The sequence below is a fragment of the Babylonia areolata genome, chromosome 20 (genome assembly GCF_041734735.1).
Source record: "Babylonia areolata isolate BAREFJ2019XMU chromosome 20, ASM4173473v1, whole genome shotgun sequence".
NCBI lineage: Eukaryota > Metazoa > Mollusca > Gastropoda > Neogastropoda > Buccinidae > Babylonia > Babylonia areolata.
The window spans coordinates 41,587,291-41,614,600 of NC_134895.1; the positions used below are offsets into that span (position 1 = coordinate 41,587,291).

The 27,310-nt window shown below is 42.2% G+C and overlaps 1 protein-coding gene across 1 annotated transcript in view; it reads left to right on the forward strand.

Moving 5' to 3' along the window:
* Positions 1 to 27,310, forward strand: part of LOC143294612 (uncharacterized) — an 84,829-nt gene that overhangs the window by 40,554 nt on the left and 16,965 nt on the right. The window contains exons 12-22 of the mRNA XM_076605987.1: positions 59 to 169; positions 1,847 to 1,899; positions 11,049 to 11,187; positions 12,448 to 12,733; positions 13,979 to 14,235; positions 16,111 to 16,230; positions 16,891 to 17,046; positions 18,399 to 18,515; positions 21,549 to 21,722; positions 25,113 to 25,346; positions 26,868 to 26,954. Coding sequence (XP_076462102.1) covers positions 59 to 169; positions 1,847 to 1,899; positions 11,049 to 11,187; positions 12,448 to 12,733; positions 13,979 to 14,235; positions 16,111 to 16,230; positions 16,891 to 17,046; positions 18,399 to 18,515; positions 21,549 to 21,722; positions 25,113 to 25,346; positions 26,868 to 26,954 — 1,734 coding nt within the window. The remainder of the gene's footprint in view (positions 1 to 58; positions 170 to 1,846; positions 1,900 to 11,048; positions 11,188 to 12,447; positions 12,734 to 13,978; positions 14,236 to 16,110; positions 16,231 to 16,890; positions 17,047 to 18,398; positions 18,516 to 21,548; positions 21,723 to 25,112; positions 25,347 to 26,867; positions 26,955 to 27,310) is intronic.

The following is a 27,310-nucleotide window of genomic DNA, read 5'->3' on the forward strand; positions in this document are numbered from 1 at the left end:
GTACATATTTCAGTCATAAACATGGTGTATTGCATCCAGCATTGTTGCATGTTTCCAGTACGGGGACACAGAGCTGTACTATCGCATCGTACATTCCCGAGATGCCTCCGTGCATTCCATGGCAACCATCGCAGCCACCAACCGCGAGCTGTATCTGCCAGCGCCTGTCGTAAGTAATGCGATAGTCTGAGAGCACATGAGTAAATTAGCAGATCAACACTGCCCTGCCCCCCTAACTCATTAGCCCGCACACCCCCCTAACCCCCACCCCCACAAAAAAAGCACATTAAAAAAATCTGCCCCATCGAAAGAAAGAAAAAAGAAGTGGTGATAGTGAAAAATCATATTTGCATGTGTTGTGTGAGCGTATGTGTGTGTGTGCGTGGTATGTGTATGTGTGTGTGTGCATGGTATGTGTACATGTGTGTGTGTTGTATATGTGTGTGTGTGAGTGACTGTGTGTGTGTGTGTGTGTGTGTGTGAAATCATTGTGTGTGTGAAAACACTGTGTGAACTTGTGGAGGTTGTTAAAAGTAGTCTTGTGCTATGGCTTCACACAGTCTTCATGGCTTAAACGTTTGCTTACCACTCAAGGAATGGACACTAAAGATTACTCACATGGTATCACAGCAACAACACAGCACTCAGTCACTTTCATACAGAACAATGATAACGTAGTGATTTAATAGTTTGAGCGTTTGAAGGTTTAGCTGTTAGCCTGTCTGTATTTAGCAGGATGGTAAATCGGATGCTCCATGCTCTGATGATTCATTAACCCGTGTACCTCAGTAGATAGCTTGTTATGTAAATCAGCCCTGTGATCTTTCCCATGTTATTAACTTCGGTGTATTAACATTTGTCAGTGTCTGTGGCTAGTTGTTGTCAGCTGACAGACTCTGTGCTTGTTGCTCACGTTTTGTAGTGTTATTGACTCACTTGTGTAAACAAAGTGAGTCTATGTTTTAACCCAGTGTTCGGTTGTCTGTATGTGTGTGTGTGTGTGTGTCTGTGTGTCCGTGGTAAACTTTAACATTGACATTTTCTCTGCAAATAATTTGTCAGTTGACACCAAATTAGGTATAAAAATAGGAAAAATTCAGTTCTTTCCAGTCATCTTGTTTAAAACAATATTGCACCTCTGGGATGGGCACAAAAAAATAAAAAATGAAGCCTAATTATATGCAAACTGCATTTACTGTTATATTTATATTTTTTGTATTCTCTAAACTTGGCACTTTGATCTGATATTCTGACCCAACAACAAGAGCAGTCATTATTATCATTTTTTGTTCAAACAGAAACTTCTTTTGCTAAACGTGGAAGTTTTATTTATTTTGCAAACGTTTTGGTGCAGATAGTAAAAAAGGGAAATTACTCTGTAATTAATGCTAGGGGACTTAATTTGCCACAAGTTAGTCTTGAAGGCCTTGCCTCTCTTGTTTTTGTATTGTTTTTCATTTTCTGTGCATTTAACCTGATTGTGTTCATTTCCTTTTACAAGCGTAATTTGAAAGTGTTACATTTGAACTTTTTTTTTTTTTCGCATGCCTCATAGGCAGCCATACTTCGATGGTTGCACACAGTGTGTGTTCATGTTGACATAGCTGACCAAACACTGACATTGATTACAGGAATCTTTGACATGCGTGTCTGATCTTCGTGCACATGCGTAGACATAATGGATGTTATGGGGCAGTCAGATTCACACTTATGTTGACTCTAGGAGAGTGGGGAAAAAAAATCTCCAGCCCCGTAACTTAAACCACCAGGATTCAGACCACAGACACATGGAGAACAGGAGTCCAGCACTATAACTGCTTGGCTGTCATGCCTGTCTTTGTATCAGATTCGAATCCCTGCTGTTTGTAGTCCATTGTCCAATGACCGGTGGGCACCTGGGTAGGTATGATTCTCTGAGGGTTCCATCGTCTTCTGTTGTGTATATGGACCATGTTACTATCTGGCTGTGCAAAAGTTGTAACCTGGTATTTTGGTATCCGATAAAGTCTCTGAAGGCTTTTTGTCTTCTGTTATATATATATACATTGGGTGTCCCCCAAAAAGTGAACCGCTTTTTGACAAGTATTTTCTCAGTGATAGAGAAACCGAATTCATTGAAAATTTTCACACAGTAACCTTAGGGTATCATCAACAAGTGTGCAAAATATCTAAAAGTTCGGACACAAATTATGCGAGTATTATCAAATTCAAAACAGCATGTCAAAAAATCCAATATCAGAGCTGTGCAATGTGACCTTCATGTTCATGACAGCTGCCAGGTGTTGGCATCTGTCAATCAGTGTCAGTCTAAAAATAGCCTGTCTGGGTATTGAACTACTGTGCATATTTTAGCGATAAGTCTGTTTACAGTGACATGACTCCACCCCTTGCCTGGAAATTCCTTTACGATTCTTCTTACACCCCAGCCTTTCTCTTTGAAACAGTTTTCAATGGTAACCTTATCACTTTCACTCAAAGGCATAGTTGATCCATCCAAACTGAAACTTTGTACAGAACTGATTTTGGATACAGACGACAATAGAAAAAAATCAATAGACTTGACACCCAGACAGGCTATTTTTAGACTGGCACTGATTGACAGATGCCAACACCTGGCAGCTGGCATGAACATGATGAAGGCCACATTGCACACCTCTGATATTGGATTTGTTTGACATGCTGTTTTGAATTTGACAATACTCGCATAATTTGCGTCCAAACTTTTAGATATTTTGCAGACTTGTTGACGATACCCTAAGGCTACTGTGTGAAAATTTTCAATGAATTCGGTTTCTCTATCACTGAGAAAATACTTGTCCAAAAGCTGTTCATTTTTTGGGGGGACACCTGATATATATACAAACATTTTTACCATCTGCCTGTGCAAAGGTTGTAACCTGGTATTTTGGTATCCAGTAAAGTCTCTGAATGCTTTTTGTCGTCTGTTATATATGTAGAATAAATAATATATATATATATATATATATATATATATATATATATATATATATATATATATATATATATATATATATATATATATATATATATACAGACTAGCTACCATCCAGCTACGCAAAAGTTGTAACCTGGTTTCCTGATAAAGCCTTAAAAGTCTATGAAGGCTTTTCTGCTTTTTCTTCTTCTGATGATTTGTCGATTCTTTTATATTTTGTGGAGCATGACGGTGTTCAGGTCCATGTTGCTTGATGGTTCTTGATATAGAGGGTGCATGTGGATGTCATGCATGCAGATGTATTTATTTACGTGGCAGTGTTCCTTTATGTCTTGACCATATGCATGTGCATGAATGTGAATATATTCATTCCTATGGCATGTGCTTGAAGGTGAATGTATTTATTTATATGACTGTCTTTATGGCTGTCGTTATGTCTTGGTCTGTATGGATGCCAGTACATAAACCACATTAAAAAGGCTCAAATTACCCAGTTAAACTGGGTTCCAAACACGTTCCATGAAACTGCATTTACAATAGTACATAATGGCACAAACAGCACATAAAAACTTACACTAAAAACAAAACAAAAATTACGATCATTACAGATAGCAACTACGAACTTACTTGACAAAACAATTGGCTTTGCTGATTCTCCTTTCACTTTCTTTTTTTTTTTTTTTCCCCTATCACTGACCACAGAATTTTAGTTAAACACAATAATAGTATCATTGATATTCAATCTTTCTTTCTCAAAAAAAAAAAAAAAAAACCCAAAAAAACCAAACATGGAAACAGGGACGGGGACGTGAACGTTTGGTGTTCTTTCCAGAACAGGTTCTTACCACTTATCATGCCCCCCATGCTGGTCTGTCCCTCCCCACCCATCACCACCCCTCCTACCTCCCTCCGGCAGTCTGTGTCCCTGTCTGGCAGGTATCGGTATCCTCCGTCCACCTGTGATGATGAATTTTTTGGGTGTTTTTCTCCACTTCTTCCTTCCGCCCTTGAATCCCATCCCGTCTAAATCACGCCTTGACTGTCTTGGCTGTGGGGTTTCGATCTTCACCGTGTCTTGGTCATGGGTCTTCTTCTTCTTCTTCTTCTTCTTCCTTTTCTGATGGTTCTGGGAGAGGTGATTTGTATTCACTTGATAATGGTTTCATGGTTTTTTTGTTGGATGGTTTGATAATTGGTTTGTGTTTTTGATCTGGTTCTCATTGAAGGTTTTGATTTTTTTTTTTTTTTTTTTTTTTTTTTTTTTTTTGGGGGGGGGTTCTTTTTTTGTTTGTCATAGCAAGGTATGGGTCAGTTCTGCACAGTAACCAAAGCACACAACACTTAATGATTAATGAATGAATCTGTGAATACATGATTAATGGAGGAAGATGTGTGGGTGTGTGGTGATTAACTATCATGGGTTTTTTTGTTTGTTTTTTTTTTCTTTGTTTTTAACATTCCTCCCAACTTTTTCTTCTTTTTCTGTTTTTGATATATAATATGTTTGAAATATGGTGGCGTATTTTTGTGGATTTAATTTCCAGTATATTCTGCAATATTTTGTGCCTTTGTTTTACTGGGTTTTCCCCTTTAGTATAAGAAAATCTGGTTTGGAGCTGCATTATTTGAACATTTTTATGTGGATTAATTTTGAGCTGTATTATTTGAAAATGTTGTATGGATTAATTTTGAACTGTCTCGTTTTACAACTGATTTTGTACCACCTGCATACATGGTTGTATATCACCTTTTGGTTTGATGGGATAATGTGTTCATTAGCGAATGGAATATCTTCGGCTTGAGAGGTTTGCTTCGTGTGCTGTCTCTGTGAAGAACTTTTTTTTTCTTTTTTTTTTAAGTCTTAAATGGCTGGAAATTTCTGATGTGCCTTGCCCTTGGTTGAATCTGTGGAAGTGTAGGTTTTTTTGGTTTCACGTGAATCTTTCACCTTTTTTTGACTGCTGTGGTGATACTTCTGAACTTGAGAAATATTTTAATCCATTCTGTCTTTGGAGCAAAACATCTTGGGACTTCTTTTTTTTTTTATATATATATAATCTGTACCAAGTTTGTTGTTTTTTTTCTATGGATACCTCAGTGAAAGGTTATTGTTTGTAGCATTGATGATGATGGTGGCGTATTTGGTATTCATTTGTTCACTTATAATCATTCTGTCAGTTAATCAATTGATCAATCAGTTAATCAGCCACTCACTCATTCACTCACTCACTCACTCACTCACTCACTCACTCACTCACTCACTCAGACATTCATTTAATTGATCCATCAATTAATTAGTCACTCACTCACTCACTCAGATGCTCATTTATTTGAACCTTTGATTCATCAGTCAGTTTGTCACTCACCCACTCGTTCAAACACTCACATACTCACTCACTCAATCAATCAATCAATCATTCTCTCACTCAGACACCCATTTAGTTGATCCATCAGTTAATCAGTCAGTCACTCACTCACTCACTCACTCTCTCAGACATTCATTTAATTGATCCATCAATTAATTAGTCACACTCACTCAATCAATCATTCTCTCACTCAGACACCTGTTTAGTTGATCCATCAGTTAATCAGTCAGTCAGTCAGTCACTCACTCACTCACTCAGACACTTATTTAATTGATCCTTAGATTAATCAGTCAGTTTATCACTCACCCACTCGTTCAGACACTCACATACTCACTCACTCACTCACTCACTCAATGATTCACTCACTCAGACACCCATTCAATTGATCCATCAGTTAGTCAGTCTGTCAGTCAGTCACTCACTCTCTCAGACATTCATTTAATTGATCCATCAATTGATTAGTAAGTCACTCACTCACTCACTCAGACACTCATTTGATTGATCCTTCGATTCATCAGTCAGTTTGTCACTCACCCACTCGTTCAGACACTCACATACTCACTCACTCACTCACTCAATCATTCTCTCACTCAATGATACTCTCACTCAGACACCCATTCAAATGATCCATCAGTTAATCATTCACTCACTCACTCACTCACTCACTCACTCATTCTCTCACTCAGACACCCATTCAGTTGATCCATCAGTTAATCAGTCAGTCAGTCTGTCAGTCAGTCAGTCACTCACTCACTCACTCAATCAATCAATCATTCTCTCACTCAGACACCCATTCAATTGATCCATCAGTTAATCAGTCAGTCAGTCTGTCAGTCAGTCACTCACTCACTCACTCACTCAATCAATCAATCATTCTCTCACTCAGACACCCATTCAATTGATCCATCAGTTAATCAGTCAGTCTGTCAGTCACTCACTCACTCACTCAGACACCCATTCAATTGATCCATCAGTTAATCAGTCAGTCTGTCAGTCAGTCACTCACTCACTCACTCACTCACTCACTCACTCACTCAGACACCCATTCAATTGATCCATCAGTTAATCAGTCAGTCTGTCAGTCACTCACTCACTCACTCAGACACCCATTCAATTGATCCATCAGTTAATCAGTCAGTCAGTCTGTCAGTCACTCACTCACTCACTCACTCACTCACTCACTCACTCAGACACCCATTCAGTTGATCCATCAGTTAATCAGTCAGTCACTCACTCATTCAGACATTCACTCTGCCAGGCTGGGCCTATGTACATTTGTTTGCGCTTTCACATGTGTGAGACTGCATATTTGTTGCATATCTGTTGTGCATGTTTGTGTGTGCATGCGTATGTATGTGTGTGTATGTTTGTCTGCTTGTGTGTGTGTCTGTGTGTTTATTTACATTTATTTGCTTGTTAATTAATGTATTGATTTTGCCTTAAAAAGAAAAATTCATGTTATTACTTTATCTGTTTCCTTGCTTATTTTTTAAAATTTTGTTTTATTTCTAGATTATTTACATGTATTCTAATTTGTCTATTCATTAATTTGATGACTTATCTATTTATTTGTTTGTGTATCCCTTTTTTTTCTTTTTTTTTTTCTCAAGGCCTGACTAAGCATGTTGGGTTACGCTGCTGGTCAGGCATCTGCTTGGCAGATGTGGTGTAGCGTATATGGATTTGTCCGAACGCAATGACGCCTCCTTGAGTAACTGGAACTGAACTCACTGGGATTAATGGGGCTTTTTTTTTTTTCTAGCCCTCAGCTCTCTTTATTTCCAGAAGAGGATTGAGCCATTAGGTGACTGATTGAACTAATTACAAAATCACTTGTGTGGAACATGCCAGGACAGTGGAGGCTACCTGGCAATACAGCCCTCTTACTTTCCTTTCTCCCAAGGTTGACTGGAGAATCAAACTGAGGGTCTAGTCATTTCGGATGAGACAATAAACCGAGGTCCCATTTGCAGCACACGCTTGGCGCACTGAAAAAGGACCCATGACAAAAGTGTTGTCCTCTGGCAGAAGAAATCCACTCAGATTGGTCATGGAGTCTCCCGTTGGACGGACGGATGAGTAGGCAGGCAGGCTTATCTATCGGTGTGTGTCCTCATATGGGAGAAGAAGCCGATTCTGGATGCGCAGCACTTCCCACAGGTGTTGCAAGGGAAAACGTCTCCAGAAGTTGAGCCCTGCTTCCTTCGCTCACGCTTGTCCTTAATGGCCAGCGTTCTCTTGTTTTCAAACATCTTTATGCCACTAGAGCACAGCATCCTCCAGCGAGAGCAGTTAAGGGCATCAGTTTCCCAGGAAGCGATGTCTATGTCACAGGCTTTGAGGTTTGTCTTCAAGGTGTCCTTGAAGCGCTTGCAGGGTCTTTGCGATGGCCTTCCTTGAGCTGGCTATACAATAGCATCTTCGGGATCCTGCTGTCTGTCATGTGGACAATGTGTCCTGTCCGGCGTAGCTGGCACTAAATCACCAGGCTTTCGATGCTGGGCAGGCCGCTCCTCTCTAGTACACACATATACGAGGGTCATTCAATAAATAAGGTGAATTTTTCGGTATAAGGACTTCTAATACAGATAGAAGCTTACTTTTAAAAAAATTGTTTTTTTGTTTTACTTCTTTTTCACATGGATTTAATTTGTTTTGCAGATTAAAAAAAACTTTGAGAGTTTTGGCGATTAACAAAGATGGCCGACCAAGAAGCATGCTCCAGGATTGAACAGCGGTCAGTTATCAAGTTTTTGGTTGCTGAAGGGTGCAAACCAGTTGAAATTCATAGGAGAATGTCAACTGTGTATGGTGCCACATGTTTCAGCCGAAAATATGTCTACAAGTGGGCTAAATTGTTTAAAGAAGGACGGAGCAGTGTTGAGGATGAAGACAGGCCTGGAAGGCCTACAGAAGTGAGGTCTCCTGAGGTGATCGAATCAGTCAGTGACCTCATTCAGTCTGACAGAAGGGTGACAGTGGATGACATTGCAAGGACTTTGAGCTTATCTGTTGGGACAGCACACAAAATTGTCCATGATGACCTTGGCTACTCGAAGGTCAGCTGCCGGTGGGTGCCAAAGATGCAAGGCCTCACACAGCAGCCCGAGCGGTGCAGACCATCAACGAGCTGGGCTGGGAACTGCTCCCTCATCCCCCTTACAGCCCAGACCTTGCCCCTTCAGACTTTCACCTGTTTGGTCCCTTGAAAGCGTTCACGAGAGGCACGAAGTTTGAAAGTGACGATGAAGTCAAAAGTGTTGTGAGCGACTGGCTGAGACATCAGTCCAAAGATTTTTACGCTGAGGGAATACGGAAGCTTGTGCACAGATGGGAAAAGTGTGTGACAGTGCTGGGAGACTACGTTGAAAAAAAAAAAAGTAAGCTTCTATCTGTATTAGAAGTCCTTATACCGAAAAATTCACCTTATTTATTGAATGACCCTCGTATAATGCATGCACTCAAGGCCTGACTAGCGTATTGGGTTATGCTGCTGGTCAGGTACGAACCTGCATGGGAGATGTTGTGCAGTGTATATGAATTTGTCCAAACACAGTGATTCCTTGAGAAACTGAAACTGAAAGCATCTCACTTTCTCTGAAGGAGGTGTCGTGGCAGAGTCAGCCATTGGAGGAAATCTGATCCAGTGTTCACCAGTGATCAGGGTTCGATGCACCGTTTGGTATGGTGTTGTGTGACCTTGGGAAAGGTGTTTTACTCTGATTTCCCTCACTCCAGCCAGGTGTGAATAGGTACCTGATTTCAATTGGGGGGAAATTGATATGGCGGAAGGAGAGGGAAAGGTACCTTACTCTGATTTCCCTCACTCCAGCCAGGTGTGAATAGGTACCTAATTTTGATTGGGGGGAAAATTGATATGGTGGAAAAAGAGGGACAGGCACTTTACTCTGATTTCCCTCATTCCAGCCAGGTGGGAATAGGTACCTAACTTCTGTTATGGCAGAAGGAGAGGATCTGGCCCTGTCTTCCTTTGCCGAGTCTGAGGCATGGTGTTTATGAATTCACTGCCCCCAATGCCTGTAGTGGTTATGTGGGGCCTTTAACCTTTTTACCCTTAACCTTCACTAATCTTTCTGGCCACTGGGATGGTTATCCAACAGATTTCTCTGACATTCTACTTCCTGTGGTTTTTGTATTTGTATTTGTATTTCTTTTTATCACAACAGATTTCTCTGTGTGAAATTCGGGCTGCTCTCCCCAGGGAGAGCGCGTCACTACACTACAGCGCCACCCCTTTTTTTTTTTTTTTTTCCTGCATGCAGTTTTATTTGTTTTTCCTATCGATGTGGATTTTTCTACAGAATTTTGCCAGGAACAACCCTTTTGTTGCCGTGGGTTCTTTTACGTGCGCTAAGTGCGTGCTGCACACGGGACCTCAGTTTATCGTCTCATCCGAATGAGTAGCGTCCAAACCACCACTCAAGGTCTAGTGAAGGGGGAGAAAATATCGGCGGCTGAGGCGTGATTCGAACCAGCGCGCTCAGATTCTCTCGCTTCCTAGGCGGACGCGTTACCTCTAGGCCATCACTCCACAGTTGTGTAGCATGAGCCTGTTGTATCCTGTAAGAGAATTGCTCAGACTATATAATTGATCATATTCCTTGGTCACTGAGGTATGTGAGTGTATGCATGCCTACACTGTGAGAGCAACAGGATATTGGAACGTGCGGGTGTGTATATATAATATATATCTTTGTATATATGTGTGGGGGGTTGGGGGTGGGGGATATGGGCGTATGTGTGTGTGCTTGTACAAGTAAGTGTTCATCTGTGTGTGTGTGTGTGTGTGTGTGCCGTGGAAGCTGCGATACGTAACCTGGAAATGAGTGTGTGGAGGAGGGGGGTAGAGGAGGGGCAGGGTAATGTGTGTGTGGTGTGTGTGTGTGTGTGTTGGGGCTCATGTACGTTTATGTGTATTTGACTGTGCTTTCATATCTGTGAAACTGCATGTTTGGTGCATATCTGTTATGCATGTGTGGGTGTATGTGTGAATGTGTGTCTTCATGTTTTTCTTTTTTTCTTCTTTTTTTTTTCCTTTCTTCACAATCATGAAATATTCATTCAGTGAATGTAGCTTTTGTCATGTGGAAAAGAAAAAGGTGTGAGTTGTTTACACTTTGATGCTAGCTTATGGCTAGTGGTGGTTTTCTTGCAGTGAGTTAACTGGTTTGAATTTGTGTGTGGGATGTTGCACATTTTATTTAGCTAAGATTGTTATTGAACAGTATTATGTATATGTGGGTGTTTGTGTCTGTGTATGTGTGTATAGATAAAGAGATAGATATATAGAGAGAGAGATCGATAGATAGGTATCTGATTGCTAGTTGTGTGTAAGACTTCTTGTTGACTGAAAAATTAGATCCACTGCTCCTGTGGGTTTTTTTGTTTTTTTTTTGTGTGTGTGTGTGGTGGTTGTCGGTGTTTTTTTTGTTTTTTTGTTGTTGTTTTTCTTCTATATTTTTTAACATCACGTCATATATCAATCACAGATGTTTTCAAGATATTTGTAACAGTTACATCTGATCACTCTTGAATATATAAAAACATATGCCATAAATGATACTTTTGAAGCCACCAGGTAAGGTTACCAAAGAGACCACATAATCATATCACCATGTGAGCCTGAAGATGTCAACAAAGGGGGGGGGGGGGGGGGAGAATTCATTCAGTCACAGTGCTTGCTTTCTGCTTGTGTTTCCTGACAGCCGGTCGACCCCCCTGCCCCGGATTGGGACGACGAGCTCGACGAAGCCTATTATCGGCTTCCAAGTCGACCGAGTGAAACACAGTGATCAGGGGGAAGGAAAAGTCAGGCTGACAGCTTATTATGTATCTACTGGGGAGGTGAGTGTCCTTATGTATCTACTGGGGAGGTGAGTGTCCTCTGACAGCTTATTATGTATCTACTGGGGAGGTGAGTGTCCTCTGACAGCTTATTATGTATCTGCTGGGGAGGTGAGTGTCCTCTGACAGCTTATTTAAGATCTACTGGTGGGGAGGGTGAGTGTCCTCTGACAGCTTATTATGTATTCTTACTGGGGAGGTGAGTTGTCCTCTGATAGCTTATTATGTATCTACTGGGGATTGTTAGTGTCCTCAGATAGCTTATTATGTATCGGCTGGGGAGGTGAGTGTCCTCTGACAGCTTGTTATGTATATACCTGGGGGAAGGGAGGTGAGTGTCCTTGACAGCTTACTTATTACTACTGGGGATGGTGAGTGTCTCTGAACTGCTTATTATGTATCTACTGGGAGAGGTGAGTGTCCTCTGATAGCTTATTATGTCTCTACTGGAGGTGAGTGTCCTCTGGACAGTTTATTATTATCTGACTGGGGAGGTGAGTGTCCTCTGACAGCTTATTATGTATCTACTGGGGAGGTGAGTGTCCTCTGACAGCTTGTTATGTATCTACTGGGGAGGTGAGTGTCCTCTGACAGCTTGTTATGTATCTACTGGGGAGGTGAGTGTCCTCTGATAGCTTATTATGTATCTACTGGGTGAGAGGGGTGGGGGGTGGAGTGGGAGTGGGGGGTGGGGGGGGAGGACGGGTGGGGGGGAGGGGTCAGTGTCCTTTGATGGAATTTGTGTCCATGTGGGTAATAAGATTGAAGTTGATGACTAAGGTGCTTGTGGAGAAACAAAATCTGGTGTGTGTGTATGTGTGTGTATCTGTGTCTGTGAGTGTGTGTGTGTGTATTTGTGTAAGAGTGTGTGTGTGTGTGTGAGTGTGCATGAATGTGTGCAAGTTTGATTATGTGTGTGTGTGTGTGTGTGTGTGTGTGTGTGTATGCAGCTTCACACACATTACAAGTCTCGGATCATAACCCAACACCACCAATGACAAAGCAATGTTTGTTGGTTTGTTTTTTGTTTTTTTAGTGTGTGTGTGTGGGTAACTTGTTGTGCTATGACTTTGCTGACTGCAATTTTGTTGTATAAGATGTGTGCCAAATTTTACTATTTTGCTAGTAATCTGTATCACAGACTTCTCCACACTTAAATCCTCTTCTGAGATATTAAAGTTTGTTTCGATTCTGATTCTGATTCTGATGTTCTCCCCCCACCAACCCCCCCCCCTCCCCCCCCAACCCCTCCCTTTCCAGGTTGTACAATCAGAAACGAACCCTGTGACGTGCACCACCACGTCCGTCAGCGCCAGCTACAAGCACGAGTACCACGTGTTCGGGCAGCAGGAGGCGGTGTTCAACGAGGTGCAGCTGCAGGCCGACATGGTGCTTATGGCCTTCTTCTACCTGAGGAGGCGGCCGACGACGCACCTGTCCGACATGTACCTGGAGCCCACGGCCAAGGTGTGGGAGGACCCCGAGGATGCGGAGGAGACCCTGGTGGCCTGGGCAGCCGTGCCGCTTGTGCTGTATGCTGACACCGGTCAGTCGTTCATGATGATTAAACAATGTGTACATGTATGATGGTCCTGTCCGACGATGACCACCAGAACAGCAGAGGAAGGGGAGGCAACTGCTGTCCTGACTGTCTGAGCTTGAATTTGATAAAAGTGGAGAGTGTCTTGCCCAAGTTACTATCCCCACTCTCTCGGCCAAGAGGGTTTTTCAGGACAGTCAGTGTTGGGATGGTTCCCAAAGGGCCAACTGGCCCTCAAGGCTGCAGCACTTAAGAGCCAGTGTAATCTTGTCTCCTAGTTTAAGCATCATCGTCCTTCACAAAAGACTTAAGCTGTAGATGACTTCACATATATAGCGCCCCCTTGTCTTTAAAGTGCTTGGGGCACTTTACATGATAAAAAAAAAGTGATAAATTACATGCTGATGATGATGAGTTGTTAATGATAGATAATAATGTACATTAGTACAGTGCCCTCTCTCTGTAAGGGCACAGGGCACTTTATGTGAATGAAAAAAATGTATATAAATTACACGCTGACAGTGGTGAGTGTTGATTACAGTCCAGTTTATATACCTCCTTTCAAATCTGACAGTTTAGTTCAGCTGTTCTCTGGCACCACTGACGCTGGCTTGTGCCAGACCTTATTAACCCTTTGACTACTGCTGATGTATCTGTTTGTCAGTGAAGGGCTGTCACAGCACAGAAATAACACTGTGCTCATAAGTCAAGTTGTCATTAAGTCACCGCTCTGTAACTGGACTCATTCCATACAGGACTGCATTAGTTTTAATATTTTGTTCCGCAAACCCAATCACATCATTGGCACCTTCAGCTTTGAATTGATACCACACTGATATGTACCGTTTAACTTAGCCTCAGCAGTGAAGGGGTTAGTAACACTTATGGCTTGCCTTTAGTGAGAGCTCATTTGTGCGTTTGAAAAATGATTCTGACATGTTTGGGAAAGGAAGGTGGGTATAGCCTGTGGCATAGTGTGGCGTGGTGTGTGTGTGCGTGTGTTTGTGTGTGTGTGTGTGTGGGGGGGGGGGGGCTGGGGGGGGGGGGGGGTAAAGAGAAAGAGAGAGAGAGAGAGAAAAGATCTTGCCAATCTGTAAACATCACTCTTTGGTTTAAGCTGGAAGACCAGCTGCTCTGTTTCTTCTCTCACTAATATAAGCGTGTGCTTCAGAACTCAGCAGACAGTGGTGCTCCTGGCACTGGCGAGAGAAAGTGAGCTCAGTGATGATCACTGTTCTTCTGTTGTTCCAGCCACCACTGCTGCCCGTGACGTGGAGTTTGACCAGACCACCATGAAAGTGAATACAGGAACCAAAACTCTCCCCTTGTTTTTGCCCCCTGCCCCCAGCCCCAGAGAAATCCCCTTGCAGAACTTCCGGAAGCAACGCGACTGGCTTCCGTACCATGACGCCACACTGAGACTGCACATTTTCCATGGTGAGCCTCGCGCGGGATCTCTGACGCCCAGCGACGTGTCCGCTGATGATGACTCGGAGGTCGTGCCGGAGGTGGGTTGTTCAGTGTCTTCTTCTTCTGCGTTCACTCGTATGCACACGAGTGGGCTTTTACGTGTATGACCGTTTTTACCCCGCCATGTAGGCAGCCATACTCCGTTTTTGGGGGGTGTGCATGCTGGGTATGTTCTTGTTTCCATAACCCACCGAACGCTGACATGGATTACAGGATCTTTAACGTATGTATTTGATCTTCTACTTGCATATACACACGAAAGGGGTTCAGGCACTAGCAGGTCTGCACATATGTTGACCTGGGAGATCGTAAAAATCTCCACCCTTTACCCACCAGGGGCCGTCACCATGATTCGAACCCGGGACCCTCAGATTGACAGTCCAATGCTTTAACCACTCGGCTATTGCGCCCGTCGGTTGTTCAGTGATATGGCCTCATTATTTGTTAATTTCCAGTTGAAAAACTACTGAGGCAGCCATGTGTTTGTTCTGTATTGTCCATGTGTTCTGTGTGGCTTGTTCAGGATTAAAGAGGCTATGCCAGTCTTGAATAAAAGCTAATTTGTGTTTGCACATTTCTTCTGTCTTTGCTGCTGTGTGCACATGTCAAATGATCGGTATAAGGACAGGCCCGGCGCTTCCTTTTTGAGGAAGTGTCTAGGTTTGTTCCAATGTACCTTTTATTTACCTGTGTGCTAGCTGAATCAGTAGCAGAAGCAGCACTGACTTGAAGTTGTGTACCTTGTGAATGGAGAGAGTTACCACTCTTTACTATTTGATATGACGAACAGTTTCAGTTTCATTTTCAAGGGGGTGTTAAAGAATGTTGATATAATAAAAAAAACAACACTTTCTTTCTTTAGTTTAACATCATTTCACTGTTTAGTGATATTAGAGGGATAAAAAAAATATATATATATATAAAAAAAAAACACGTAGGAAAGGAGGTGTTGGGTAAACCATTAGTCTTATCAGTGTTTCATCAATTATCATGTTAAAAAAGTTAGCGCCATGGATCTTATTGGTTGCTAATTTGTTTTGTTTTTTTGTTTTGTGTAAATGCAACTGTGTTTCTTTTTGTAAAAATGCAATAAACTGGTGCCAGAGAGTTGGAAAGAGGTGAAGGGGAAACATTAGTTTTCTTTGTTTTGATTGTCATGTCTTTTTAAAATGTTAGCACAAAGGGTCTGGCTCTTCACTTTTTTTTTTTTTTTTTTTAAATTATATCAGTGCACTTGTTCAAATGATATAATAAAACGTGCAGATCTGCTTGTGCCTGAACCTCCTTCGTGTGTATATGCAAGCAGAAGATCAAATACGTACGTTAAAGATCCTGTAATCCATGTCAGCGTTCGGTGGGTTATGGAAACAAGAACATACCCAGCATGCACACCCCTGAAAACCGGGAGTACGGCTGCCTACATGGCGGGGTAAAAACGGTCATACACGTAAAAGCCCACTCGTGTGCATACGAGTGAACGCAGAAGAAGAAGAAGAAGAAGATATAATAAAACCCCCTTTATACAAAACATAGGAATGAGGGGGGGAAGGAAAGATTAGTTAAGAGTTGATTATCAGATCCTTTCAAAATGTTAACTCTCTGGGTCTCATTCACTGCTTGCATGCTTTTTTTTTATCTTTTTTTTTATCAATGCATAAACACACACATATATATATATACAAATACACCAGGTCAGTCTAAAACATGCACATACCGTTACATACTTCAAACACAAAGAGGAGCAAGAAAATGTCAGATAGTTGAAAGATATTGCATAAATGAAGATGAATGATATGCTTCGTGATTAGGAAAAAAAAGAAATTGGTTTTAAAGTTTTGACGCCACCTGGAGAAACTGAAACTGTTGGTGCTCCCCCCCCCCCCCTGACACACACACACACACATGTTGTGCAGTCCTTGTGGATCAAGAAAACACGTCGTCAGCCCCCAGTGGAACCGTTTTTGGCTGGAGATGGGTTTGACATCTACATCGATGGTTGTCGCAACCTGCCTGACTCGGTGACTTTCACAAGGGTAAGTGTTTGTATTGTATCATGCTGGCCACCGCCCTGTCATAGCCTGCTTGGTTTTTTGTGTTACCTGTGTGTGTGTGTGTGTGTGTGTATGTGTATGTGTGTGTGTGTGTGTGTGTGTCTCTTCCAATGCGATGATAGTCGTAATGCAGAGCCATGCTCACACCTTCCCCAATATGGAGCTTATCTATCTGTCTGTCTGTCTCTCTATCTGTCTGTCTGTCTGTCAATCTGTCTGTCTATACACACACACATTTTCATTCAAGCAATGACACAGAATACATAAACTCGTGCATGCACACACACACACACACACACACACACACACACACACACTAAAATACACACACACACACACACACTCAAACACACAGACACTTACTCACACACACACACACACACACACATGCACACACACACACACACACTCAAACACACGGACACTTACTCACACACACACACACACACACATGCACACACACACACACACAGACACACACACACACATACACATACACACACACACACAAACAATACACACACACACACACACACACACACACACACACACACACACACACACTGTGGAGTAGATTCTGTGTTTTTTCTCTGTGTAGAAAGTCTTGCCATTCACACTCTGTGTGTGTGTGTGTGTGTGCAGGTAGCAGCGCGTGTCCTCGACCGGCGCTACCAGGTTTACGGCAAAGACATCTCCACTGACATGGACCTGGACAGCGATGTGTTCAACCCAGTGTATCAACACAGGGATGAGTTCAGGGAGCCTACCGCCCTTCCTTCTGCTGCCCTGCTCTTTAAGGTGCTGCTGTGGTCGTGTATAGGTGTGTGTGTGGGGGGTGGGGGGGGAGGTTGGGGGGTGATGAGGGGGGAGTGTGTGTGGTGTGGTGGATGTGGTGTGGGTGTGGAATGTATGGGTGTAGGTGGTGTGTGTGTGTGTATAGAGAGAGCATGGAGGGTGTGATGTGTGTGTGTGATGTGTATGTTTGTGTGTGTGTGTGTGTTTGCTGTGGAGTGTGTGTATGTGATGTGTGTGTGTGTGTGCATGACCCCCGTGACACTATTTGATGACATTGTTTTAGTACCCCTTTTACATTATTTGATAACACAATATTTCATGGCCCCTGTGACATTATTTGATGACACAATATTTCATGGCCCCTGTGACATTATTTGATGACACATTATTTCATGACCCCTGTGACATTATCTGATAACACATTATTTCATGACCCATGTGACATTATTTTATGACACATTGTTACATGACCCCTGTGACATTATTTGATGACGTGTTATTTTATGACCCTGTGACATTATTTGATGACACATTATTTCATGACCCCTGTGACATTATTTTACATGATATTTATTTGATAACATGTTATTTCATGAACCGTGTGACAGTGTTTGTCCTGAAACCCTCTTGGACAAGAGAGTGGGGATGTAACTTGGGCAACAAAAGACTCTTCACTGCAAACAAATTCTAGCCCAGATAAAGGGTACAGCAGTTGCGTCCCCTGGCGCCCTGATGGTCTTAGTCCGACACAACTATCATAGATACATACATTTCATGACCCCTGTGGTATCATTTGATGACTTCTTCTTCTTCTCCTGCGTTCACTCGTATGCACACGAGTGGGCTTTTACATGTATGACCGTTTTTACCCCACCATGTAGGCAGCCATACTCCGTTTTCGGGGGTGTGCATGCTGGGTATGTTCTTGTTTCCATAACCCACCGAACGCTGACATGGATTACAGGATCTTTAACGTGCGTATTTGATCTTCTGCTTGCATATACACACGAAAGGGGTTCAGGCACTAGCAGGTCTGCACATATGTTGACCTGGGAGATCGTAAAAATCTCCACCCTTTACCCACCAGGCGCCGTCACCGTGATTCGAACCCGGGACCCTCAGATTGACAGTCCAACGCTTTAACCACTCGGCTATTGCGCCCGTCATTTGATGACATGTTATTTCATAACCCCTATGACACTTTTAGATGACACATTATTTCATGACCGCTGTGACACTATTTGATAACACATTCTTTCATGAGCCCTGTGACATTATTTGATGGCGCGCTGTTTCATAATCCCTGTGACAGTATATCGTTTCATGACAACGTTATTTCATAACCCCTCCAACAGGTGTACACAGTGGACAAGTTTTACCGAAAGCTGACGGTGGTTGGCTATGCCACACTGAACGTCTTTGTGGAGACTGGCACAGAAAAACAGCCGAGTGTGGATAAAATGGGCCTACAGGTCAGTTAAAAAAACCCAAAAAACAAACCAAGATCAGCTGATTTATAGAAATATATTCATAGAAATGTTATTGGAATATAGTAGTTTTTCATTTGAGTAAAAATAAGGTAATTTGTTATCTTTATGGATTGTTATCTTATCATTCAGATTTCAATCATTGTTACTTCAAAGTGATGAGGAGGAAGAAATGGATGTGCACAATGAACTGAGTTTTACTTTTAGATTGTCAAATCTTTTTTAAACAAATTCAATAAAAAATATAAAAAAATTTAAGTTTCTAAATGAGTTACTGATCATATTCAAAATGGAAATATATTATCAGCATTGGTTTGACATAAGACAATTTTAATATCAGGGGTGGGGTTGGAGGTGGGGGGAATTTATGTTTCACGTCGGCTGATTTATTGAATTGTATTGTATTAATGTCTTGTTGAAACATTTCTGTGTGTGTGAAATTTGAGTTGCTCTCTCCCTAGGGAGAATCTCAAGGCCCGACTATGTGCGTTGGGTTACGCTGCTGGTCAGGCATCTGCTTGGCAGATGTGGTGTAGCGTATATGGATTTGTCCGAATGCAGTGACGCCTCCTTGAGCTACTGAAACTGAAACTAGGGAGAATACTCTTGTTTTGCTTGTTTGTTTGTTCATTTGTTTTCATCTTTTTTTTCTTCTTTTTTTTTCTGTCAGTGAGCTTGTTCTACTGTCAGAGTGGATTTTTCCACTGAATTTTACCAAGGACAACCAGTTTGTCGCTGACGTGGGTTCTTTTATATGCGTGTGTGTGCATTTGTATCATTTTTATCATCTCAAAACTCACCTTTTCCCTCAGCAATAAGTTCAATTGTGGCAGGTCCACTTCCTTTGCGTTAGCTGTGCTTAACTATGTGTGTATACATATGTATGTGTACATAACTACATGCATGTATATGAATGTGTATTGTGTGTGCGTGTGTTTATGTAAGTTTGTGCCTGCCTATGTGTGCGTATGTGTTAGGGTAGCTGTTAGATACACTTGTATGTCAAAATGTATGTATGCAGCGCGCGCGCGCATGTGTGTGTGTTTGTGTGTGTGTGTGTGTGTGTGTGCGTGTGTAGTCACATTTTGGTGTGTGTATGTAACATAGATATGTTTCATGTTAACAAAAGCGTTTTTGTAAAGCACCTAGAGCAGATTTCTGGATAGTGTGCTATATAAGTATCCATTATTATTATTATTATCAAAACGCATGCTGCATCCAGGGCCTTGGGGTTTATTGTGCCATCCGAATGACCGGCACCCAGACTACCCACTCAAAGATCTCATGAAGGGGAGATGAAATATCCAGGTCCACATATTATGGGACTGGAACCTGTGGACACGTGCTTCCTGTTTGGATGAATGACCGCTAGGCCACTGCTCCACCACTGCTCCACACATTGCATTGTTTACTTAGAAATAGATTTTTTTACTCACTTGTGTAAACAAAATGAGTCTATGTTTTAACCCGGTGTTCGGTTGTCTGTGTGTGTGTGTGTGTGTGTCCGTGTCTGTGTGTCTGTGTGTCCGTGGTAAACTTTAACATTGACATTTTCTCTGCAAATACTTTGTCAGTTGACACCAAATTTGGCATAAAAATAGGAGAAATTCAGTTTTTTTCCAATCATCTTGTTTAAAACAATATTGCACCTCTGGGATGGGCACAAAAAAAATTAAAAAAAAGAAGCCTAATTATATGCAAACTGCATTTACTGTTATATTTATATTTTTTGTATTCTCTAAACTTGGCACTTTGACCTCTTATTCTGACACAACAACAAGAGGAGTCATTATTATCATTTTTGTTCAAACAGGAACTTCTTTTGCTAAGCATGGAATTTTTATTTATTTTGCAAACGTTTTGGTGCAGATAGTAAAAAAGGGAAATTACTCTGCAATTAATGCTAGGGGACTTAATTTATCACAAGTGAGTCTTGAAGGCCTTGCCTCTCTTGTTTTTTTGTTTTTTTTAAAGCTTGTTTACTTCTTCCTTCTTCTGCATAAGTGGGCTGCATGTTGCGTGTGTGTGGTCATGGTCTGTGATTGGGTGTTGGCATGTGTAAGCGGTTTTTAACTCACTCAGTACGGCCAGCCCTCTCTTCTCCTCTACACAGACCCCTCGGATGTTCAGTGGGTGTCTCAGTGACCCAACTTTTAGCTTCTGTCGTCAGAATTGTGGTATTCTTTGTCAACATTCACCTCTTCAGTATAAGAGCCTTCTGCTTGTAATATTTTGATGATGGTAACTGGGGTGAAACGCTGTTAACGTTGTCTCTTTCGCCGTTCGTATGGAGAGAGTTAACTCGGTTTATTATTTCAGGCAGCCAGGCTAGTTTTCAGGGGTGTTGACTTCTTTTCTCTTTTTTTAACTTTTTTTTTTTTATAGGCATCTCCAGAGCAAACCTGAGGGTAGGTTATGCAGGTTTTTGTTAGCCAAACATGTGTGTTGTGTTGTGTTGTGTTTTTTGTGCATACGTGTGTGTGTGTGCATTTGTATCATTTCTATCATTATTATTATAATTATCATTATGATTATTATTATTATTAGTATTAGTATTATTATCATCATGTGGAGTGATGGCCTAGAGGTAACGCGTCCGCCTAGGAAGCGAGAGAATCTGAGTGCGCTGGTTTGAATCACGGTTCAGCCGCCGATATTTTCTCCCCCTCCACTAGACCTTGAGTGGTGGTCTGGACGCTAGTCATTGGGATTAGACGATAAACTGAGGTTCCGTGTGCAGCATGCACTTAGCGCACGTAAAAGAACCCACGGCAACAAAAGGGTTGTTCCTGGCAAAATTCTATAGAAAAATCCACTTCAATAGGAAAAACAAATAAAACTGCATGCAGGAAAAAAAAAAAAAAAAAAAAAGGGTGGCGCTGTAAGTGTAGCGACGCGCTCTCCCTGGGGAGAGCAGCCCGAATTTCACACAGAGAAATCTGTTGTGATAAAAAGAAATACAAATACAAAATCATTATCAATATCATCCTTGTTGTTGTTGTTGCTGCTGCACGACAGATATCACTGAACGAAGGGGGCCACCAGCTACGGTTGTACCAGTCAGGTCCTGATGAGGACGCTCCTTTCACCGAATCATGTCTGCGGGATTCAAACAGGCCCATCATCCCCTGTGCCTCGCTGCTGGTGCGTCTGCACAAAGTGAAGAACGGACCGCGGGGCCGACCACTGCAGGTGAGATGACTGCTGTTTTTGTTTTTGTTTTTGTTTTGTTTTTTGGGTTTTTGGGGGTTTTTTTGGGGTTTTTTTTGGTTTTTTTTTTTGTCACAACAGATTTCTCTGTGTGAAATTTGTGTTGCTCTCCCTAGGAGAGTGCATCACTACGCTGAGAGCACAACCCCCTTTTTTTTCCTTTTTTTTTCTGCCTGCAATTTTATTTTTTTGGATTTTTCTACAGAATATTGCCAGGGACAACTCTTTTGTTGCCGTGGGTTCTTTTACGTGCGCTAAGTTCATGCAGCACACGGGACCTCGGTTTATCGTCTCATCCGAATGACTAGCGTCCGTACCACAACTCAAGGCCTAGTGGAGGGGGAGAAAATAGTGGCGAATGTGCCGGGATTCGAACCAGTGCACTCAGATTCTCTCACTTCCTAGGCGGACGCAATACCTCTAGGCCATCACTCCACACTATTTGCTGTTTGTTATTGCTTAGTTTCTTTTTTTCTTTTTCTTTTGCTGCTCCATTATCTGCACTGTTTCAGTGGCATTACTCCCACACTGCTCATTCTGAGTCCTTCCCCCACACATACACACCCAGGTTCATCTGTCGCAGTCCCAGTGCCGGCAGTCCACAGGGACCCGTTGTTGTTAGGTCGCCAGGAGGCCACACGTCAGAGGAGACCCTGCACTGCTGCTGAGTCACTTTGGTGGTGTGTTCTGATTTAGCGTACTTAGGACACCACCTGCTAATCCTCCCCAACTGACGACAATAATGGATTAATGCTTGTTTCTTTTCACTGATGGAGGGAATCAGAGAGAAATGCAGGAATGCCTAATTTTTTAAACAACATATTCTTCTCCCTCAGAACATCTTTGTGCACGTGTGTGTGTGTGTGTGTTTTTGTGTGTGTGTGTGTGTGTGTGTTGAGATCCTAATTACTCATGCCAGTGTTTAAGATCAAATCAAATCAAATCAAAAGTACTTTATTAATCCACTTGAAATTTCCTTTTTTTGTGCAATTACAGGCTCATTATAAACACATACCTAATATGATCAGGCACACCATAAAAATATATGAAAACTCATAAAAAAAAAAAAAAAAAATCACAGTAACTGTTGATGGGCTAAGACCACACAAACACACACACACACACACACACACACACACACACACGCACACACATGCATATGCACACATATACAAGCATACACACATGCACACACACACATCAACACGCACACATTTACACATAACATATATCACGCCAATAAATTCATATAAAATCTATGTCTTGTCTTTTGCCCGCCTCCCCACCCACTTTCTTAACCTGACTTTGTCATGTTTGGTCAGAAAGCGTCATTAAGAAAGCGGGCTGGCTGGTGGATAAAAGACAGAACTGTGGGTTATGGAAATACAAACATACCCAGCAAGCGTACCCCGGATGGCTGCCTGTATTTGTATTTGTATTTCTTTTTATCACAACAATTTGTGAAATTCGGGCTGCTCTCCCCAGGGAGAGCGTGTCGCTACACTTACAGCGCCACCCATTTTTTTTTGTATTTTTTCCTGTGTGCAGTTTTTTTTTTTTTTTTCCTATTGAAGTGGATTTTTCTACAGAATTTTGCCAGGAACAACCCTTTTGTTGCCGTGGGTTCTTTTACGTGCGCTAAGTGCATGCTGCACACGGGACCTCGGTTTATCGTCTCATCCGAATGACTAGCGTCCAGGCCACCACTCAAGGTCTAGTGGAGGGGGAGAAAATTTCGGGGGCTGTGCCGTGATTCGAACCAGCGCGCACAGATTCTCTCTCTTCCTAGGCGGACGCGTTACCTCTTGGCCATCACTCCACTGTATGGTAGATTTTAAAAATGGTCAAACACCTGAAAACCTACTGGTATTTTTGTATGATAGTCGTGTCTGACCATGACCATCACAACCGCAGAGGAGGCAACTACTGTCCCAACTATCTGGGCTAGAGTATCAGTATTGTTGATTGTAGTGGGGAAGTGTCTTGCCCAATTTACATCCCCACTCTCTCAGCCAAGAGGGTTTTAGGACAGTCGGCGTTGGGGATGGTTCCCAAAGGCCAGCTAGCCCCCAGGGCAGCAACACTGAGTCAGTGCAATATACCAGACAAGACAAGCCGTGTTTATTTTAGGAAACCATGTGCAGGCACATGAAAATGTTACATATTTCATATTAAGGTATTGTGCTCCATTTCTTTTTAACAATGGCCAGACCAACTGTCTGGTGAAGACAATACATTTTTGAGGAAGAAAAGATAAGAAAAAAAAAATTAACATATAAGAGATACAGCATTACACAGTGTATACAAGCCAGAAGTGAGTGGGTATTTATCCCAAACACAACTATGACAAATTCACTGTATTAAAAAGAACAACCACAAAAACAACAACAATAACAAATAAATAAAAGATCAAATAAAACAGTTAAGTTTGACTCAGAGAGATGCACCTCATATATCTGGTAAGATCAGAAGTCATTCAGTACGATTTTCAGAAACATGCTTATGTGGGTTAGCAAATCGTTTGTTTGTACTTGTGAACAGTGAACGGAATTTCAAAACATTTGGTTTTTCCCAGTAAAGTTTTTGGCAATTTTTTGACTCACTTGTGTAAACAAAGTGAGTCTATGTTTTAACCCGGTGTTTGGTTGTCTGTGTGTGTGTGTGTGTGTGTCTGTGTGTCCGTGGTAAACTTTAGCATTGACATTTTCTCTGCAAATACTTTGTCAGTTGACACCAAATTAGGCATAAAAATAGGAAAAATTCAGTTCTTTCCAGTCATCTTGTTTAAAACAATATTGCACCCCTGGGATGGGCATAAAAAAATAAATAATGAAGCCTAAATATATGCAAACTGCATTTACTGTTATATTTATATTTTTTGTATTCTCTAAACTTGGCACTTTGATCTGATATTCTGACCCAACAACAAGAGCAGTCATTATTATCATTTTTTGTTCAAACAGGAACTTCTTTTGCTAAGCATGGAAGTTTTATTTATTTTGCAAACGTTTTGGTGCAGATAGTAAAAAAGGGAAATTACTCAATTAATGCTAGGGGACTTAATTTGCTTTAAACTGATCTTTCTCATCTTAAACATTACATTTTGAAATTATACTCAATACATAAAAAGCTTGTGTGTTTTACTCTCAGTCACAAGTGAGTCTTGAAGGCCTTGCCTCTCTTGTTTTGCTTGCCTCTTCAAAGGTTGGACAATCAAACAGGTAATGGAATCCATCCCCAAGGTCTCTACGTTCACATTTTGTACATATGCGTTCCTTCATGGAGGGATCAGACAAGTGAGCAAGGGAGTTGCTGCCCATGAAGACTGAAAGAACGAATGAAGAAATCCCATAACTTCAATCTGCTCTGCAGGCCGATCAGGTCCAAGAGTCGGACCGGGGCAGGCTGGGACTGTGGCGTCCACGCCCCAGGTACTCGGATGGAGCGTACCTGTCAACCAGGTGTCAGCCGACGCCAGGGGAGACCAGGCTGTTCCGCTCCATGGCTCGGCGACAGGCGGTGGCTGCCAGGACGGCCGTTGCTGAGGTGTCCAAGGCCAGATCCAGCCTGCTGAACAAGGACGTCAACATCCACCAGTACATCAGGGTAAGGTGGTTGTTGTGTTGGGTTTGTGTGTGTGTGTGTGTGTGTGTGTGTGTGTGTGTGTGTGTTTGATTTCTTTCAGGGGGAATGTAGTGAATAGATTTTCAGTGCTGCACCCCAGTCACTCTTCAGTCCATTAATCAATCATTTTATTGTCTGAAAGAAAGTTCTGAAATTTGCCTTCAGGCTCGTCATAAAGTGAATGAACACCTGGGGGAGGGGGGGGGGGGTGTCAAGGGAGAAGAAGAATTTCTTTTACAGTTCAGAGTTCAGTTTCATTCTTATATCTCTTATGTAGATAAAGGAGAAGTTTAGAAGCAGGTGTTGTTGTTTTTTTCATGATTGTTGTATTATTATGTATTGTACTGTATTACTTTTGGTCACAACAGATTCCTCTGTGTGATATTTGGGCTGGTTTCGCTGGGGAGAGCGCATTGCCATATTGCAGAACCACCGTTTTTTGTTTTTTTCTTCATTTCTTCTTTATTCTGTCTGCAAGTGTATTGATTTGTTTTACTATCAAAGTGGATCTTTCTAAATGATTATGCCAGGGACAGTCTTCTTGTTGCCATGGGTTCTTTTACATGCAATATTTGCATGCTGCAAACAGGACCTTGGTTTATCCATCTCTCCTGAATGAATAGGACATGTCTCGCTTGAATATCTGTTAACTGCATGCAAATTCCTTTGATATTTCAGTGTTCAGTTTTATTCTGCTGCATTACATTGAGATGTCCAGTGTTGTTTGATTTGATTTGAAATGGATTCTTATATAGCTCCTATCCTCAGTAGGAGACCAAGCTCTAAGTGTTTTACTTCTTCTTCTTCTTCTGCGTTCACTCGTATGCACAAGAGTGGGCTTTTACGTGTATGACCGTTTTTACCCCGCCATGTAGGCAGCCATACTCCGTTTTCGGGGATGTGCATGCTGCATGCTGGGTATGTTCTTGTTTCCATAACCCACCGAACGCTGACATGGATTACAGGATCTTTAACGTGCATATTTGATCTTCTGCTTGCATATACACACAAAGGGGGTTCAGGCACTAGCAGGTCTGCACATATGTTGACCTGGGAGATCGTAAAAATCTCCACCCTTTACCCAGCAGGCGCCGTCACCGTGATTCGAACCCGGGACCCTCAGATTGACAGTCCAACGCTTTAACCACTCAGCTATTGCGCCCGTCTCGTAAGTGCTTTACAAATTCGGGTTCATTTGCACAACAGACTGCCTACCATGGTAGAGCCGACTGATGGCTGCCATTAGGGCTCTCATCATTCATTTCTTGTGTCGTTCAGTCAGAGTTCAGGCACGCACACATACACACTCAGACAGACATATGACATTTCATGCGTATGACCGTTTTGTTTATTCACCCCGCCATGTAGGCAGCCATACTCCCGTTTTCTGAGGTGTGCATGCTGGGTGTGTTCTTCTTTCCATAACCCACCCACCAAACGATGATGTGGAATACAGGATCTTTAATGTGCGTATTTGATCTTCTGTGATGTTGTGTTGTTCAGAGTCAACTGTTGAAGAGCCGTCAGGTGGCCCCACTGCAGCAGGACCTGACTTTCATCACACCCTACTCCCCAAAGCACGGCTTCAGGGTAGGTGGCAGTTTATGTCATGTGTCCCCAAAGCACGGCTTCAGGGTAGGTGACAGTTTCTGTCATGTGTCCCCAAAGCACGGCTTCAGGGTAGGTGACAGTTTGTGTCATGTGTCCCCAAAGCACGGCTTCAGGGTAGGTGACAGTTTGTGTCATGTGTCCTCAAAGCATGGCTTCAAGGAAGGTGACAGTTTATGTCATGTGTCCCCAGAGCACAGCTTCAGGGTAGGTGACAGTTTGTGTCATGTGTCCTCAAAGCACGGCTTCAGGGTAGGTGACAGTTTATGTCATGTGTCCCCAAAGCACAGCTTCAGGGTAGGTGACAGTTTGTGTCGTGTGTCCTCAAAGCATGGCTT